Source organism: Lutjanus erythropterus, chromosome 7 (genome assembly GCF_056507025.1).
Source record: "Lutjanus erythropterus isolate fLutEry1 chromosome 7, fLutEry1.hap2, whole genome shotgun sequence".
NCBI lineage: Eukaryota > Metazoa > Chordata > Actinopteri > Lutjaniformes > Lutjanidae > Lutjanus > Lutjanus erythropterus.
The window spans coordinates 34,572,030-34,587,361 of record NC_139323.1 but is presented as its reverse complement, the minus strand read 5'-3'; the positions used below and the strand labels follow the sequence as shown (position 1 = coordinate 34,587,361).

The window sequence follows — 15,332 nt, the reverse complement described above, 5'->3', positions numbered from 1 at the left end:
TGAAAGATTCTCATGAAACAGTTCCTCCAGGATTTCCAATCATTTCCAATGATTTCACAGCAGCTTTTCTCAAAAAAAATTGTGGTCGTATGTTTTAAGGTGTGTTTTTAGAAATTGCTGGAACAAGTTAAAGTCTTTTTTTTTTTGTATAATTAATTAAAAATCAAAGGCAAACACAGTGTTCTGACTGTTCTAACCTTACCAAAAAAAAGGCTTTAAATGTAAATGAAGGCGTTCACTTGGGGAGCGTTCCACAAAGAAGCAAAATCTTTCTGGAGCTCAAACTCAAAACCAGAAGAAAATGTTAATAACGATGATGAACCTCGTGTCGGTTCATTCTGATGTACCTGTAGGATTTTAGCATGATTGCTAGAACTTGCTAGAAGCTACAATAGTTGGTCAAATTTGCAGAAAAAGTTGCGGTGAATGGACAAAGTTGCAAGATCGTGCAGAATTCACGGGGACTGGCTGAATTTGCGTTAATCGTTGCGATCGCAGCTTCCTGGAGGGACTGGTTAATACACTGCTGTTTCTTTTGATGGCAAGCCACACGTACGTTACATAAGTTGGTGGTGCCTATTTTCACCTCTGTATTACATACAGCAGTGCCTGTTTCAGCCAGCTCAGGAGATGCCTCAAGGATTCATGAGATCATGTCAGAATCCATCTCGCCAGGCTTCAAGTTCTCCATTTGTGTCCGCACCAAAAGCGGTGTAGCCAGCCAGTGTCCTCGGACGGACTACTGACAGCTGCAGGCGTGGTTTTAGGTGTGACGACAGCGAGAAGCGTCCATGGAAACGACTCGTTTCAAACAAGCAATGGCAGCTCCTGAAAAGGTTAGCATAGATACTGTGACAGTTACATCAGAACTGGAGAGTTTTTCATCATTGGAAGAAGAGCAAAGAACGACGCTGAAGGATTTTAACTCTTCTCCCGACCAGCTTCGGCAAGACGTGTTTTTTTTTTTAAGTGCCTGCCCTTTTCTAAACAGTTTCTAAGGACGACGTCCCAGGCTGTTCTGAGAAACAAACCGTCTGATGTCTCGGTTGACGTCTGTCTGTATCAAGTTAATGTCATCATTTTTGTCCAAGTGACGACATTATAGGAAATCATGTTTTATAATAACAAATGTAAATTAATCACTGTAATGTGTTTTTTGTGTCAAAGAATATAAAACAATGTAAATAAATTTTTAGACTGCGAAAGTAATGTGCTGTTTTAATTGTGTTACGACAGTCATTCCCAAAGCCTGGGTCGGGACCCTCAGGTGGGTCACAGGTGGTTTTATTTGGGTCCCCAGATAAATAAAATACTGTAGAGGAAAATCTGCCGATTTACGATTTATACCTGCACCTGTTTTTTGGTTTCTTTGCTCCTTCATGACTAAAGGAAATCCTTGGGCTGTGAGTAAAATAAGACATTTGAAGACGTCATCTTAATCTTTGGGAAACACTTTTTTTGTGTTGTGAGCAGTTTCCTGTAGGAACTATTTTCTTTCTAGCAGAAAATAGTAGTAGTTCTTCATGGGAGCATTAATGTGTAGAATTTATTTTACAGCAGCTGTTGTCAAAACAACACTATAAGTCAAGTAATGTAAGTACAGCATGTCAAATTATTTTTATTTTTATAAAAGAAGGAAAAAAAAGTAAAAATCTCTTAAAATACCTGTTGCAAAACCATTGTGTTTGTATTTAAATGTAGCTCCTTGCTTCTCAAGGATGACGTCACAGACGCTTTTTTGATTATGAAATCAAAAGCAAAATAACTTGTAAGAAGTAAACTCATGCTGCAGGTTATTTCTCTGGAAACATGCACTGTCTTTCTTCCACCAGATACAAGATACCGTTCTTACACTGTTGGTGTTTTTACATTACAATCAACAGACACTCCTAATTCCAAGCTAGCAAGCAGCAAGCCTGATCCCAAGTAGGAAAAGAAATAACATTAATAACATGTCATGTACTTTTTTATGATGTGCCCTGAGGGCCTGGTGAAAGAAAACATGCTTTAGTTCAAAATGTAAAGATCAAAGAATTACATTAACTACATAAATCCTGAGAGGCAAGTGAGAAAATATATTCTGATGATCCATTTCTCTGATCTAAACTGTTTTTTCTCCTGTTTTTATAACATAAGAACAGGGGAGAAAAAAGGTTTTGACAGAATAGTTGTGTGTGTTTAGAGTGCATAGAGAGATTAAAACTCACCTTTTCACCTGTTTTCACAGATGAAAAAAGTAAAAGTAATATCAAGGAAAAGGGGAAAGTAAAGTAGAGAAATTATCCTCGCAAAATCTTTTTCACAGAAGAAAAATTAGGAGGATTATCCTGACAAAACCTTTTTTCCGCCTGTTCTGGAGTCATAAACAGAGAAAAAACTAATTAGATAAGACTTGATCAGCAGAATTTTATTTTTTCACTTCCCTCTTAGGACTTCTGTATGTGTGTAAGCTAATTTCTACCACTGAAAGAAAAAACTATCCCCATCGTAAGTCATAATTATGAGATAAAAAGTCATAATTGGATAAAACTCATAAACAGAAAATGGTCAGTTTTACACATTTTAAACTTTTGTCTCCTTCAGAAACCATGACTCACTCTTGGTGAGTTTAAGGTCACTGTTGGGAACATTAAAGGTCCACATCTGCATCAGAGACAGTTTAGTTATTCAACTTCAGCAGCAGCTTGGCATTAACAAAAAACATATTTGGAGTCCATTTCTAATTAAAAAGTCTAGTTTGCTGGCGGGAGAGTCAGTGTGACGTATCTTATGGTTTGTACGTGCCGTGGAGAGTCACAGGGATGATGGCGTTGACCTCTGCCCTGGCCAGCTCCGTCAGTTTCATGGCGTCCAGCACCAGCAGGAAGCCTGGTCTCTCTGCACCCGGCTTCACCACGACACTCAGCAGCACCCCTGCAACACCGACACACACTGGGTGAATACACGTGTGTGCGTGTGTGTGTCCAATCATACATGATGGTATTTAAAACTCAAGGAGTTATTGAATTATTGGTTGTTGTCCATCCATCCATTTTTAATATATGAACAATTTATGGCTACAACTACAATAAAGACCTTTTCTGTTTCCTAAACTTAGATCTGCTATGTGTTGTTTGTCTTTGTTGGAAAAAAAAAAAAAAAGGCAAGTTTTAAAGATTAGATGAGGAATCTGAAAAAAGTTACCAACTGCATATCTCACATAATAAGTTAGCTAATGTTAGCAAAATGCTGGTTAAGTAGCTAGTTAATCTACATCAACCATTAGTTACATCTGATAGCTAATGTTAGCAAAATGCTAGCTAACTATCTAACTAATCTACATCAATTGTTAGCCAGCTAGTAACATCTGATAGCTAATGTTGGCAAAATGCTAACTAACTAGTTAGCTAATCTACGCCACTCTTTAGCTAGGTAGTTACATCTGATAGCTTATTTTAGCAAAATGCTGGATAACTAGCAAGTTAATTTACATTGATCGTTAGCTAGCTAGTTCCACCTGATAGCTAATGTTAGCAAATATTTTCTAACTAATCTACACCAATTGTTACTACCTTAGTTAGCTAATGTTACTACAATTATTGCTGACTTACTAGCTAATTTACATTAATCGTTACCTAGCTGGTTATATCTAATATGTAATGTTAGCAAAATGTTAGCTACCTGACTAGCTGATCTACATCAATTGGTAGCTAGCTGGTTGTGTAAAATAGCAATAAATAGCAAAGTGCAAGCTAACTAGCCAGCTAATCTAGATAAATTGTTAGCTAGCTAGTTATGTCTGGTCAATTGCTAACAGCTAACTTAAGATGTAATGCTACATGTCTCTTTTACAAATTCTCTTAGCAATATCTTCTATTTATCCTCTTTTTTTTTCCAGCATAGGGGAGCTGAGCACAGTGGTTCTCAACTTGAGGGCCAGGACCTCAGAGGAGGTCCCGAGATAATTTCCAGGGGTCACCAGATGGTAGTGGAGAAATAAATATAACAACACATTGTGACAAGAAGCTCAGAATTGGAGTGACGGCAGATATTCAATACAACATACAACTGCTGTCCAACCTCAAGAAATGTAAAGCTGATAAAATCATCAACCAGCACTGGCGTACTTCAGGAAAGGAGAATGTTGAGGTTTGACCAAGTGTCAAGCTTTCCCAACTCTTACTGGAGCACAGTGCAAAAAGGGGCGGGACTTAGGAGGGGGTCAATGATGTGTGAGTGCGTGTGGGTCCTACCATCGTCCTCCTCTGTAGCTCCAGGCGTTGGTACAAAAAGTGGCTCTGATGGATAACACTCCTCCTCCTGCCACACCCAGGCCTCTTTAGTCTGCACGTTCAGCTTGACGATCTACAGCAAGTCAGCAATAAACAACAACATCAGTGTCAGCAAACACTTCCTGGATCTGTTTCGTACGGGGAGATTAAAGCACTTGTACCCTGTCAGGGATGAAGTGGTTGAGTCCCAGGCCGTAGGCGAAAGAATACTTCTTCCCACGACACCGAGTGTAGTTAATCTGTGGAAACTCAAAGGCTGAGACAGAGAAAGAGACACAACAATAATATTTAATGAATTTGTCTAAAAATAGAAACCTTACTGGTGCTTGACCTGTATTCTTGCTTTTTTTTTAAACCAGGAAGTGAGACAGGGGTCCTTAGGATACAGCTAACCCTTATTTCATGTTTTTCTAAAAATCTGACAGCAATTTGAGACACAACTTTAAAGGGCCATCATTTACATAAAGGAATGATTCATTCAAATGAGTAACTGATTATTTAAAATGATGATTATAATAGCAAATTTTTAGGCCTGTTATTGTAAATTTTAGATTTTTAAATTGTTTTAAGTTGTGAATTCTTGTCTGGGACATTTAGAAAGTAAAAGAATTAAAGCAAACCGAAGGATTTAATAAATTACACATCGAGCCTTAAAGAATAAAGCCATTACCCTGTCTTGGTCCAGAGAAGACAACTTCAGGTTCCAGCCAGATGGTGCCATCGCTGTGAAGAACAGCAGTTGCTGTAGTGTAGGACAGAGATACCAGATTCTTTCCCTGCTCCTCCTGAAAACACACAAACACCCACATAGATTACAGCACATATTAATGTGATGTGTTAACTTTTAGGCTAATTAGCAAACAGCTTGACTCACCCTGTGTATATCCAGCGGCAGGACGTATCGTCTGACCTCGGGCTGAGGAGCTGTCATGGCTGCCTTCTTCACTTCCTCCCACTCCCCCCTCAGGTTGGCCAGGTACAGGTAGTTATACACAAAGTCATGACTGCAGAAAAACAGAGGGAGACGTCAGGATGGGACAAGTATACGGTTCATAAAACACTCACAGAGACACACAAGGGGTCACTCGCACTCACCCTTTCCACGTGCAGAGGTCAACGACGATGAATCCCTCGTCCTCATAGGTGTTGATGTGGTGAAACATGTTAAAAGCTGACGTTCTGAACTTGTGGCTGCTCAAATAACCTGCGGAGTCCTTGGCTGCCAGGTGGAACCATGTCTGCAACACACACATACACACACACATGAAAGCAAACGTAAAGGCTGTCACATGTAATTAAGCACTTTACTTTCTAAACCCAGGGGTAGAAAGGAGGTGGAGCACTTTTGTGAGTAAAAATCTGCTCATTTAAAGCTGGGGTAAGCATTTTATTTTTGGTGTCACTGGGCAAAAGTTACAGAATATTCTTAAACATAATGTCACTGAAGTGGTCTAAGAGAAAACTGGACTTCTGCTCCTTGTCAGGCTTCAAAACGTGTGACTCTGTGAAAGGAGACTCTTGGTAATAGTCTTTTTTGTGTCTCTCTGTGGACATTTTGTGTCTCTTTCTGGTTGTTTTATGTCTTGTTTTGTTATTTTGTGTCTCTTTGTGGTTGTTTTGTGTCTCTTCATGTTTGTTTTTGTCTGGGATCATTTTGTGTCTCTTTGTGGTTGTTTTGTGTCTCTCTGTGGTAATTTGTGTCTCTTGTGGCCATTTTGTCTCTTTGTGGTCGATTTATGTCTCTTTGTGGTTGAGTTGTGTCTCTTCATGGATGTTTTGTGTCTCTTGTGGCCATTTTGTGTCTCTTTGTGGTTGTTTTGTGTCTCCTTGTGTTTTCTTTTGTCTCTTTGTGGTCACTTTATGTCTCTTTGAGGTTGAGTTGTGTCTCTTTGTGGCTCTTTTGTCTCTTTGTGATCATTTTGTGTCTCTTCACCCTCTGACACATAAACACCAGGAGGGAGGGGCCTGTGGCACCTCTAACGTCCCCCGTCCCCCCGGCCTACCCCCATACTGTCGTTGGATTCAAAGCAGTCCATGTATGTTGCTCCTCTGATGCTCCAGGCCGACAGGAACTTGAGCAGGTTGATCTTCACCGGCTGCTCCACAAACACAAAATAGTTGTCTGTCAAACCGAAACTACAGACAGACAGACAGACAGACAGACAGACAGCAGTAACAACCTTCAGAGGGGGTTTTTGGTTGGTTTGAGAAAGCTTTGTTTAGCTGCAGAGGATAGATTCAGCTGGATTCAGTTAGCAGTTCACTGTGAGAAACAGAAGAATAACTGAGTACCTGTGTACGTAGGAGGGTTTTAACCTCTCACTGCTGGGGAACTGAACCACCACCTCAGATTTCTCAAGAGGATCTGACTTGTCTGGAAACACACAGAGAGACGGCGTGGGAGTGAAAGCATCAGCAACATCAACATCTGTTAAAACAGACAAGTTCTTCTCTCTTTCTCTTTTTTACCAGTTTCTTCATTCTTCATTCTACATTTAAATGCTTTTTTGCTTAAATATCAATTTATTTAATCTGCTGATGGTTTAAATTTGGAACAAAACCCACCTGTCTGAGCGGGTGGGATCTTGACGACGTTGTAAGCCAGACTCAAGTTCTTGCCAAAGCAGTTGCCGATGTTATAGACTGTACCATCTGCATCAGTGTGGGGGTGCGCCGTCACCCCATTCACTGACAGGTACTTACACAAGTCCACCTGACATAAATAAATACATGCACACAAGAAAGAGAAAGAACACAGAAAGAATCAGACTGACGAAAGAAAGAAAGAAAATTTGAATAAAGAAAAGGGATCAAATATGAAAAAAACTGCTGCCAGTAAAAATAAAAAATAAAAAATTGAGAGGAATCCAAATTAAATTCTGAAAAAGAAAGAAAAAAATCAAACCACATATACACAGAAACTGTTACAGACTGATACAGCTGTGCTCGGCCAACATGGGTCTGACTGACACATCTGTCAAGCTGTAATAACATAAACCATAAACTGCTCCTACAGGAACAGAACAAATTAGGATGTTGAAGCTCTTTTACTGTGAGATAATATGCAACTGCCTGAGTAGCAGCCAAGGAGTATTAACATTTACTAACGTGTAAACAAACAAACAAACAAACAAACAAACAAATCCCCAGTGTAAAACTATTCACTAACGTTCTTAAAGAGAAAATCATTGGTGGGCAACGGACCAGGTTGAGTATCACTCACGTAAACCAATCAGCTCTCACCTTCTTTAAAGTCTCCAGCGAATCAGGATCAACCTTTGTGATGTAATTGGTCTCCGTGACGGCATAGAAGTCCTCACCGATTGGATAGATGTTCACTATACAGTTATCGGTCACTTCTATGCCTCTGAAGTAGGTAAAGAATCTGCACAGAAACAAGGAAGCAGATGCTCAATTTATATCCAACAAAACATGATTTATCAAAGCGAACACAGACCCTGCAGAAAACCTGAATACATCATTAAACTGACACATTATAATGTGGTGTATGTATAGCTGCAACAAACAGCTTTCATTATTGATTAATCTGCAAATTATTTTCAACTTTAATTGATTTCTTGTTTTTTGGTCCATTTTAGGGTTTTGATGGTGGTGAACATCTACAAACAGGATGAGCCTGGTGTATAAAGCCTGATGGAGGAATGAAGAGAGCAGCAGACAAGCAGGGATTTTTGGTTTCAGAGCTCTGGATTTGACCTGTGTCCAAACACAGAGTACAAAAAGTCCCACGTCTCTCGCCAAACATGCAGTAGACTGCTGGGTAACAAAGAGCTGCCGTGGGTGATTGGCAGCAGGTGTGATCAATCAGTGATCAGGCCTGGAGTTTAAAAGCAGGCTGTAAAAATCATACGTTTGCAGACTTCTGTAAGATGTGCACATTGTAGATGTGCACATCTTACAGAAGAAAAATGGATGAAAAATGTCACTATTGCAAATGGCAGTGAAAGATGGGAATGCAAAAAAATAAAGCAAATAAGTGTAAATGTCCACAGGACCGTGGAGGTGGGTGTGGTTAGTGGTCAGCTGCACGGGAGAGAGGTGGAGGCGGGGGTGGATCATGAGGGTAGTGAGTTGATTGGCTCAGCTGCTGGTGGTTTTTCCTGTTTGCATCGCTCCCCTTTTCATGCCACTCTTAGTGTGCTGGCCCTCAGATGACCGCCGCCCAGGCAAAGAGGAAGAACTCTGCCTGAGTTTTCGGGTTAAATGGAACAGACTGGAGTACATGTGCTGGAGGAGCCGGGCACTCAGAGGCACATGTTGTGTATTATGATTTATGTTATTGTGTTCTGGGCAGTAGTGTTATAATAAAGGTGCTGCATACAGTCTGAGAGTTGAATCTGTACGTCTGGGCTGGGGAAGCTCATGCTGGTAGCAAGACGGCTACAACGACTGTCTGCGTTAAGCACAGCACCGACAATATTTGACCAGTCAAACCTCAGCTGCTAACCTGGGCTGCAAAGGTCAGGGTTTTGGGGATACCTGGAGAAGATGTTTTTGCAGGGGTCTGGGTAGGCTGCTGTTCCAAACTCAGTGATGACCACTCTGTTCTCTGTCATGGCACGAACGTATGCATCCGTCCTGATGAACCTGAGCACAGAGATTACACACATCATAAACCAGAGACCAGCAATCAAACTGTCAATGTTGTTTTGAATTCCTTAAAAGACACATTACTGATTCTGCTCACGAGCCAAAACATCTTTTCAAAATGAGTTTAAGGATTTTTGTGGTCTGTAGCTGCTGCGTGTGCGAGTTGTTTTTCTCTCTTGCAACATGCCAGCTCTTTCCCTCGGCTGCAGAACTGCATACCTCACTGCACTAACAAAAATCAGATCTCATAAAAGATCTGCCTCTGGATTTCACATCAAAAGTGACGAGAGCAGTGAAAAACAGTATGGCACAGTGTTGCCTCAAGGTAACATGCCCATTTTTTGGCGTTTTACATTCACAAGATCATCCTCAATCATGGTGCAATACTTTAAAAAAAGGGGCCGGACTGTGAGGGAACTATCATCAATTTACCGGCCGAGTGATTAATAAGAAAATAATCAATTGTTTGGTCCATGAAATGTCAGAAAATGGTAAAAACTGTTGATTAGAGTCCAAGATGACGTCCTCAAAAATGGCTCAAATGATTGAGCGGTTATCAAAATAAATTATTAGATTAATTGAATAGTTGATTAATAATAGATTAATTGTTGCAGAGCTGAATGTTTCATGTTCGTTGTTACGTTTATTATTTTTCTAGCTTTTCTTTCCATTGTTGTGCACAATTTATTGATTGATTGAATAAAAGACTAAAAATGATTAAATTTCCACCGGCTGAAGCCTATTTTCACTATTCTCACTCATTTAAAATTCTAATCCTATTTATAATCCCCATTTTTACTAAATGCATCTGTAATCTGATTCTGTCTTTTTTATCTGTAACTGTAATGGATTACAGTTACCTTATTTTGTATACAGATTACATAATCCCATGATTACATGTAATCTGTTACTCCCAAAGCCTGCATATGATAGAGCACTGTGATAGACAGTTAAAAATTCCTGGATCCACACCAAATCCAGATCCATGTCAAAAACTACTTCACAAGAAAACACAAAAAAGGGACTTTTCAAATCAGCAACAAAGGAGACATAAAGAAAAGAAAAGATAACATGTAAAAACACACATACATAAACAATACTCATAGAAAAACGTGTTTAATTAAAAAGAAAGTGCTCTGATTGTGTACGGTAATGAGTAGTATTCTTACTTCCTGTAGTAGGTCACCTGACCATCCTTCAGGTCAAACTTGTGTATTAGAGCCTGTCCGTCAAACAGGTGGTTAAAAGGTTCACCTCCCACCTCGAAAAGACCTGGACCCATCCTGAGGAGACTGCCACCCAGCCATGACGGTATCACACCTGCACGCGCACACGCACACACACACACGCACACACACACACGCACACACACACAAACACATAATCTCATACTGTAGTTTCTAATGCACATGAACGCAGCCTTCAAATGGAACTCGTCAATTTATGAGCTCATGAACGCCACACATGAACTCCTCTTTTGAGCACAGTACATGAGAAAAAAAGATAAAGGAGCAATATGTAGCAATTGCACATTAAAAAAATGTATTAATTAGACTTTATATTAGGTTGAAATTCTAGTCTCTGGTTAAAGCGAGTTGTTTCAGGCTGCGAACAATGCAGGTAAAACATGAGGCTCACTGTGGGCTGATAGTGGAGTTTGGCATTAAAAAACAAAAAAGGAACAAATAAACTGCCTAATGGACAGTAACGGACATTAAACTGACAAAAAAAACAGCCATGTTCAGTGCTTCAGTCGTAAATAAGGAGGTCCCAGCGCACCGAGAGGATGCTTTTCCGGCTGGTCGATGGGGAAGACAAAAAGTCACTCATGAAGTCAGCTGAACTTTTGACCGTGCGATTAGTTAGAGTTGAAAAATGTACATAAATTTGCAGTGGTTAGTGGAACAATGGTTGAATGATCTGAAACAAGCCTCAATATAAGTGTCCAGAAGCCCTTTATTTGCATATAGAGCGAGGAAGTGAGATCTGATCTCAGAACACATCTGGAGATGCATTATAATGGCAGGTGTGAACACACACATACTCAGAGCTGTCCACTTGTGATCAGACCATCCAGGACAGTTGTTAATGTCAGGTGTAAACAGAGCCGGAGACCGTGCCCATATTTTATACAGTTTATATTTCCAGTGGCCTGGTGGTCTAAGGTACATACCATGTTGTAAAAATGTTTGAAGTCTGAAGATGTAATTGCAGAGTTAGTGTTCAGTAGTTTGAAATAAATGCAAAATACCAAAAAACGCAGAATAGCCTGTTTTGATTCCTACCTGTGATCTTCGCAGGTATCGGTTCATTCAGCTCCTCGACTGTCTCAAAGATCTTCTTGTAGCCTCCAGCAGGATGCTCCACCCTGGAGAGGAAAATGAAAACTAAATAACTAAAAGGACAATTCACTGACCTCCCCTTCCAAGTCTTGCGATACCAGACGGAGACCTCACTGCCTACCGATCATCTGGGGATTTCTAAATGCAAAGTAGTTGCTTGAAATGCGGTGAAAATGGCCGCTAACAAACCAACAGTTCACCCCTTGCATTTTTTTTTCAAGGTTATCAGAAGTGATGCTCTGCCTCAACTCTCCAGTAAGCACACGATGTCACCGTCCTAATGTGAAGAGCCGCCCTCAAGACTAAAGACTGGTTCCATAACTATGGAAAAACATAAAAGGTCCTTTCTAGGGCCAGTGTTTGGTTTGTCCGCTCTGGGCTACTGTAGAAACATGAAGATGCAACATGGCGGCCTCCATGAAAGAGGACCTGTGCCCCCTGTAGATATTAAAGGGCTCATTGAAAACACAATTCTTATTTTCAGGTGATTATACACTAATTAAAACTTATGCACACACTTACTAAACCTCATGATTTTCCCAGGAGACTCCAGTTTTTCATCGTCCTCGCTCTATTTTATCCTGTGATCGAAATTCTTTTACTATTTCTTTCCATCTGTCTTTTTCCCTCTTAAACTACTGACTGTCCAGGAAAAGACAGTTGACAAAATGTTTGTGTGAAACACCCCTCTAAATATAATTAGTTACAGGATTTAAGCAGCCAGTAAACCTGACCTTTATTTTGAATTTAGACCTGAAACGGTTGGTAACAACAAAAACTAGATTTGAGGTCTTTTTGCAGCGAACAAACATAATGCATGCAGGAACTTTCCTCAGGGACAAGGAGCTTGTGCAGGAACCTGTTTCCACCGCTGGGACCAGGGTCTAAATTAAAGGAGCACTCTGTAGCAACTGGGCATAGAAAAATGAGCACAGAAGTCCAAATTATTATAGTTATTATAGAAGCTATGGTTGAAGGGAGGTGTTTTCCCTCACCGCCTCGTTCCCAGACTCAGAGAAAAGTCTGCAGGAGCTTGTTGTTGTTGTTGTTGTTGTTGTTGTTGATCAGCTGTTTATAACTGTCAGTTGCCTATCAATGTAACGCTAAGCCCGTCACCCTGAAAACAAAAACACACTGCTCTGAAAAAACACACTCTGGAGTTTGAGTTCAGTGCTGAACATTCTGACTGGTTGTGGAATTTTAGTTGTGCCACCATTTTTTTAAAAAATCTGCAGCCGTAAACCAGTTTGTGTTTTTGTTCGCTGTTCTTTGACACTTGGATCAACAGAAGGAAACAAACGACAGATGGACTGACAGCAAAGTCCAGGCCTCATCTTTTAAATACAATTTCTGCAATGTTTTAACTATTTATTGGCTTTTTTTGTCTTCTGTTTTTATGGTCTCTTAAATGCAACTTTAATGTTCTTTAACATTTTGTTCTAATGTATTTCTGTGCTCCTGTAAAGCACTTTCATTTGCCATGGGTTTGAATGGTGCTATATACATAAACTTGCCTTGTCTTGTTGATCTGTCACTTTTTATGACATCAACTCACAGAAAATGATGTAAATGCTTTTCCCATGCAACAGTGATAGACTAATACTGGACTATCTTTGCAGGTCTTTAGACTGTGGTGGAAATGCAGACAACAGCAGACTGGAAGAAATCTTGAAAAGTAGTTCCTGGGACTAAAAGGTGGAAACTTAGCAAGAATGTTTTCAAGGTTTCAGCCTTCCCTCCCTTTTCCCTTGAATCTCATGTTGAAAATAAACATTGTTTAGTTTTACTCCCATTTAGAGTCAGAAAAAAGATCTAGTGCATAACTGAACCTACAAAGCTGACTCACTATCAAAACTTTTACGAGGAAAACAACAAACGTCACTGAGTGGCGTCTACAAGCTGCTTCTTCTTCTTTCATCCCTGAATACATTTGAGACTAGGAAGGTCTTTTTGAAATTAAGTTTTTTATCCTCAAAGATGAAAAACTGCGTAAGAAAAAGAAAAGGGAAGGTTTTACTCACCGGCTGACCATACTGCTGTATGTTCTGCACACTTACACACCAAGCAGCCTGCAAAAAGAGACTCCGGCTTGCATTTAAACCACACAGATTTCCTGTGGTGAGGGATGGAAACTGGACCCCCACCCCCCCACCCCATTTTCTCCTCCCCTTTTCTATCCTTCTTCTCTCCCCCCCTCCCAATTCCTCCTCTTTTCCTCTGCATCTCCCTCTCCTCCTCGGTTTTCCTTTCATGACTGTTGCTCCCCTGCTCCCCCTTTTCTTCCTCCTCCACTCTTCCTCCTCCTCTGCTCTCAACCCAGAGTTGAACAGGCCAGCTTTGTCTCCTCTCCTTTCAGCCGTCTGGCCCTCGACTCCACGCTGAATGTTCTCCAGGTCCCGAGACGAGGTCTTTGCCAACCCGGGAACACAAACACTCACTCACCTACAGATGATGTGGGTCAAACTAATAAAATGAGCTTTTAAAAGCAGTGTGTCGGTTGTGTTGCTTGTACTTGGATATGCATGTAGACAGAATCCTGTCTAATTAGTTCCAGACAGCCTCGACAAACACTCAAACTATTTTAATTTGCCAGCTCTGGAGGGGGAGGAAGAGCAACAGAAAGAAAGACTGGAGAGAGTGAACGATTCACTGCGACTTTTTTTTTTCTTTTGGTCGCATGTCATTTTGATAAATGAAGAGCTGAAAAGCAGAATGAAAGGGTGAATTTAAATGAATGGTTGCATTAGTAAAGGACAAAAGGAGCAGTAATCTGTCTTCTGATGCTGGTGCCCGTGTAAAAATAAAAAATGACAACAGGACAAACTTTTTGTTTGACAGAATGATCAACTTTCGGGGCCGCTTTGGTCCAGACTGAAATATCTGAACAACAGATAAATAAATGGACCTGAAATTTTGTACAAACATTCCTGGTCTCTAGAGGATGAGCACTAATGTCTCCCTCAGTGTCCTGACTTTTCATCTGGCACCACCATAAAAGTAAAAGAAAGTAAAAATAATTGGGGTTTTGAGTGAAAAATCTAATCAAGTATTCGGTGGATTACCATCAAATTTCGTACAGACATTCATGTTCTCCTCTGAATGAACTGTTATAATCAGGGCTACTTTTCCATTACCTGTTAAAAATGTAGTCAGTAATATAATCCAAGTATCACAATATTTAAATAACATAACTCAATTACCATGTGACTTTTGGATTACCTCTATAAAATGGTAAAAATTGTTTTGCCAAATATGATGATTTTAAGGCAGCAACTACTGATTATTTTCCTCAATTAATCAGTTAGTTGTTTGGTGAGAAAATGTTGATCAAAGTCCAAGATGACGTCCTCAAAGGTCTTGTTTTGTCCACAACCCCAAAATATTCAGTTTACTGTCAGAGAGAAGTTTAAAAAAAGCAGAAAATATTCCACATTTAGGAAGCTTAAATCAGAGAACTTTGGCTTTTTTCATGAAAAATAGTTTGATGACTACTTTAAACTGATTGTTGCAGCTCTAACTTAGTTTACTATAATAACTTTGATATGTCAAGTATTTATGGCACATTGCACACATCACTACACACGCAAACAGAAAACGGACAAAAAGCATATAAATAAAACAGCTGAACAGGTTTATTTCCCAGGGCTTTGCATAGTAAACAATGTAGAGGAAGAATACAACTGTACAGGTGTATAAAACACACTCCTCTGTTAAAGTCGTAAAAAGCCAAAAACACTGCTGATGAGAGCATATGTGGTTTGACACACACCATGAGTTGAGGTATAGATACACACATCAGGGTAGAACTAATACTTCACATAAGATAAATTAAGTAAAGGACAGCTTGATCTTTTGATTCAAGCTTGTTACATTTCCTCAGACACTTGACATAATATGGGTTCTGACTGTGTTGCGCCTCAGCTTTCTAAATACAGTCCAAAGTCCAATTCAAGCACTTTTTAAGCATTTTCAAGGTGCCTTTTGAGGCTTCTCCAGCACCTTCCAGCTGTGGTACACGACATACATCTGAATGTTCAAAATGATTAGGCTACGTTTCATTTCCTCATCACAGTAAAATGGGTGTTATTACGCAAGCGAGGCTCAAGCA

The 15,332-nt window shown here is 40.0% G+C and overlaps 1 protein-coding gene across 1 annotated transcript; it reads right to left on the bottom strand.

Annotated features, from left to right (window-relative positions):
• Positions 1-2,533: 2,533 nt before the first annotated feature.
• On the bottom strand, positions 2,534-13,343 carry LOC146324294 (retinal Mueller cells isomerohydrolase-like). Its single transcript, XM_084722299.1, has 14 exons — positions 13,246-13,343; positions 11,168-11,250; positions 10,052-10,202; positions 8,772-8,879; positions 7,515-7,656; positions 6,837-6,984; positions 6,564-6,645; positions 6,275-6,407; positions 5,367-5,509; positions 5,146-5,275; positions 4,942-5,056; positions 4,433-4,527; positions 4,233-4,344; positions 2,534-2,913 (listed from the first exon to the last, which is right to left on the bottom strand). The coding sequence occupies exons 1-14, from the start codon at positions 13,254-13,256 to the stop codon at positions 2,768-2,770; spliced, it is 1,599 nt and encodes a 532-aa protein (XP_084578425.1). The 5' UTR covers positions 13,257-13,343; the 3' UTR covers positions 2,534-2,767.
• Positions 13,344-15,332: the final 1,989 nt, after the last annotated feature.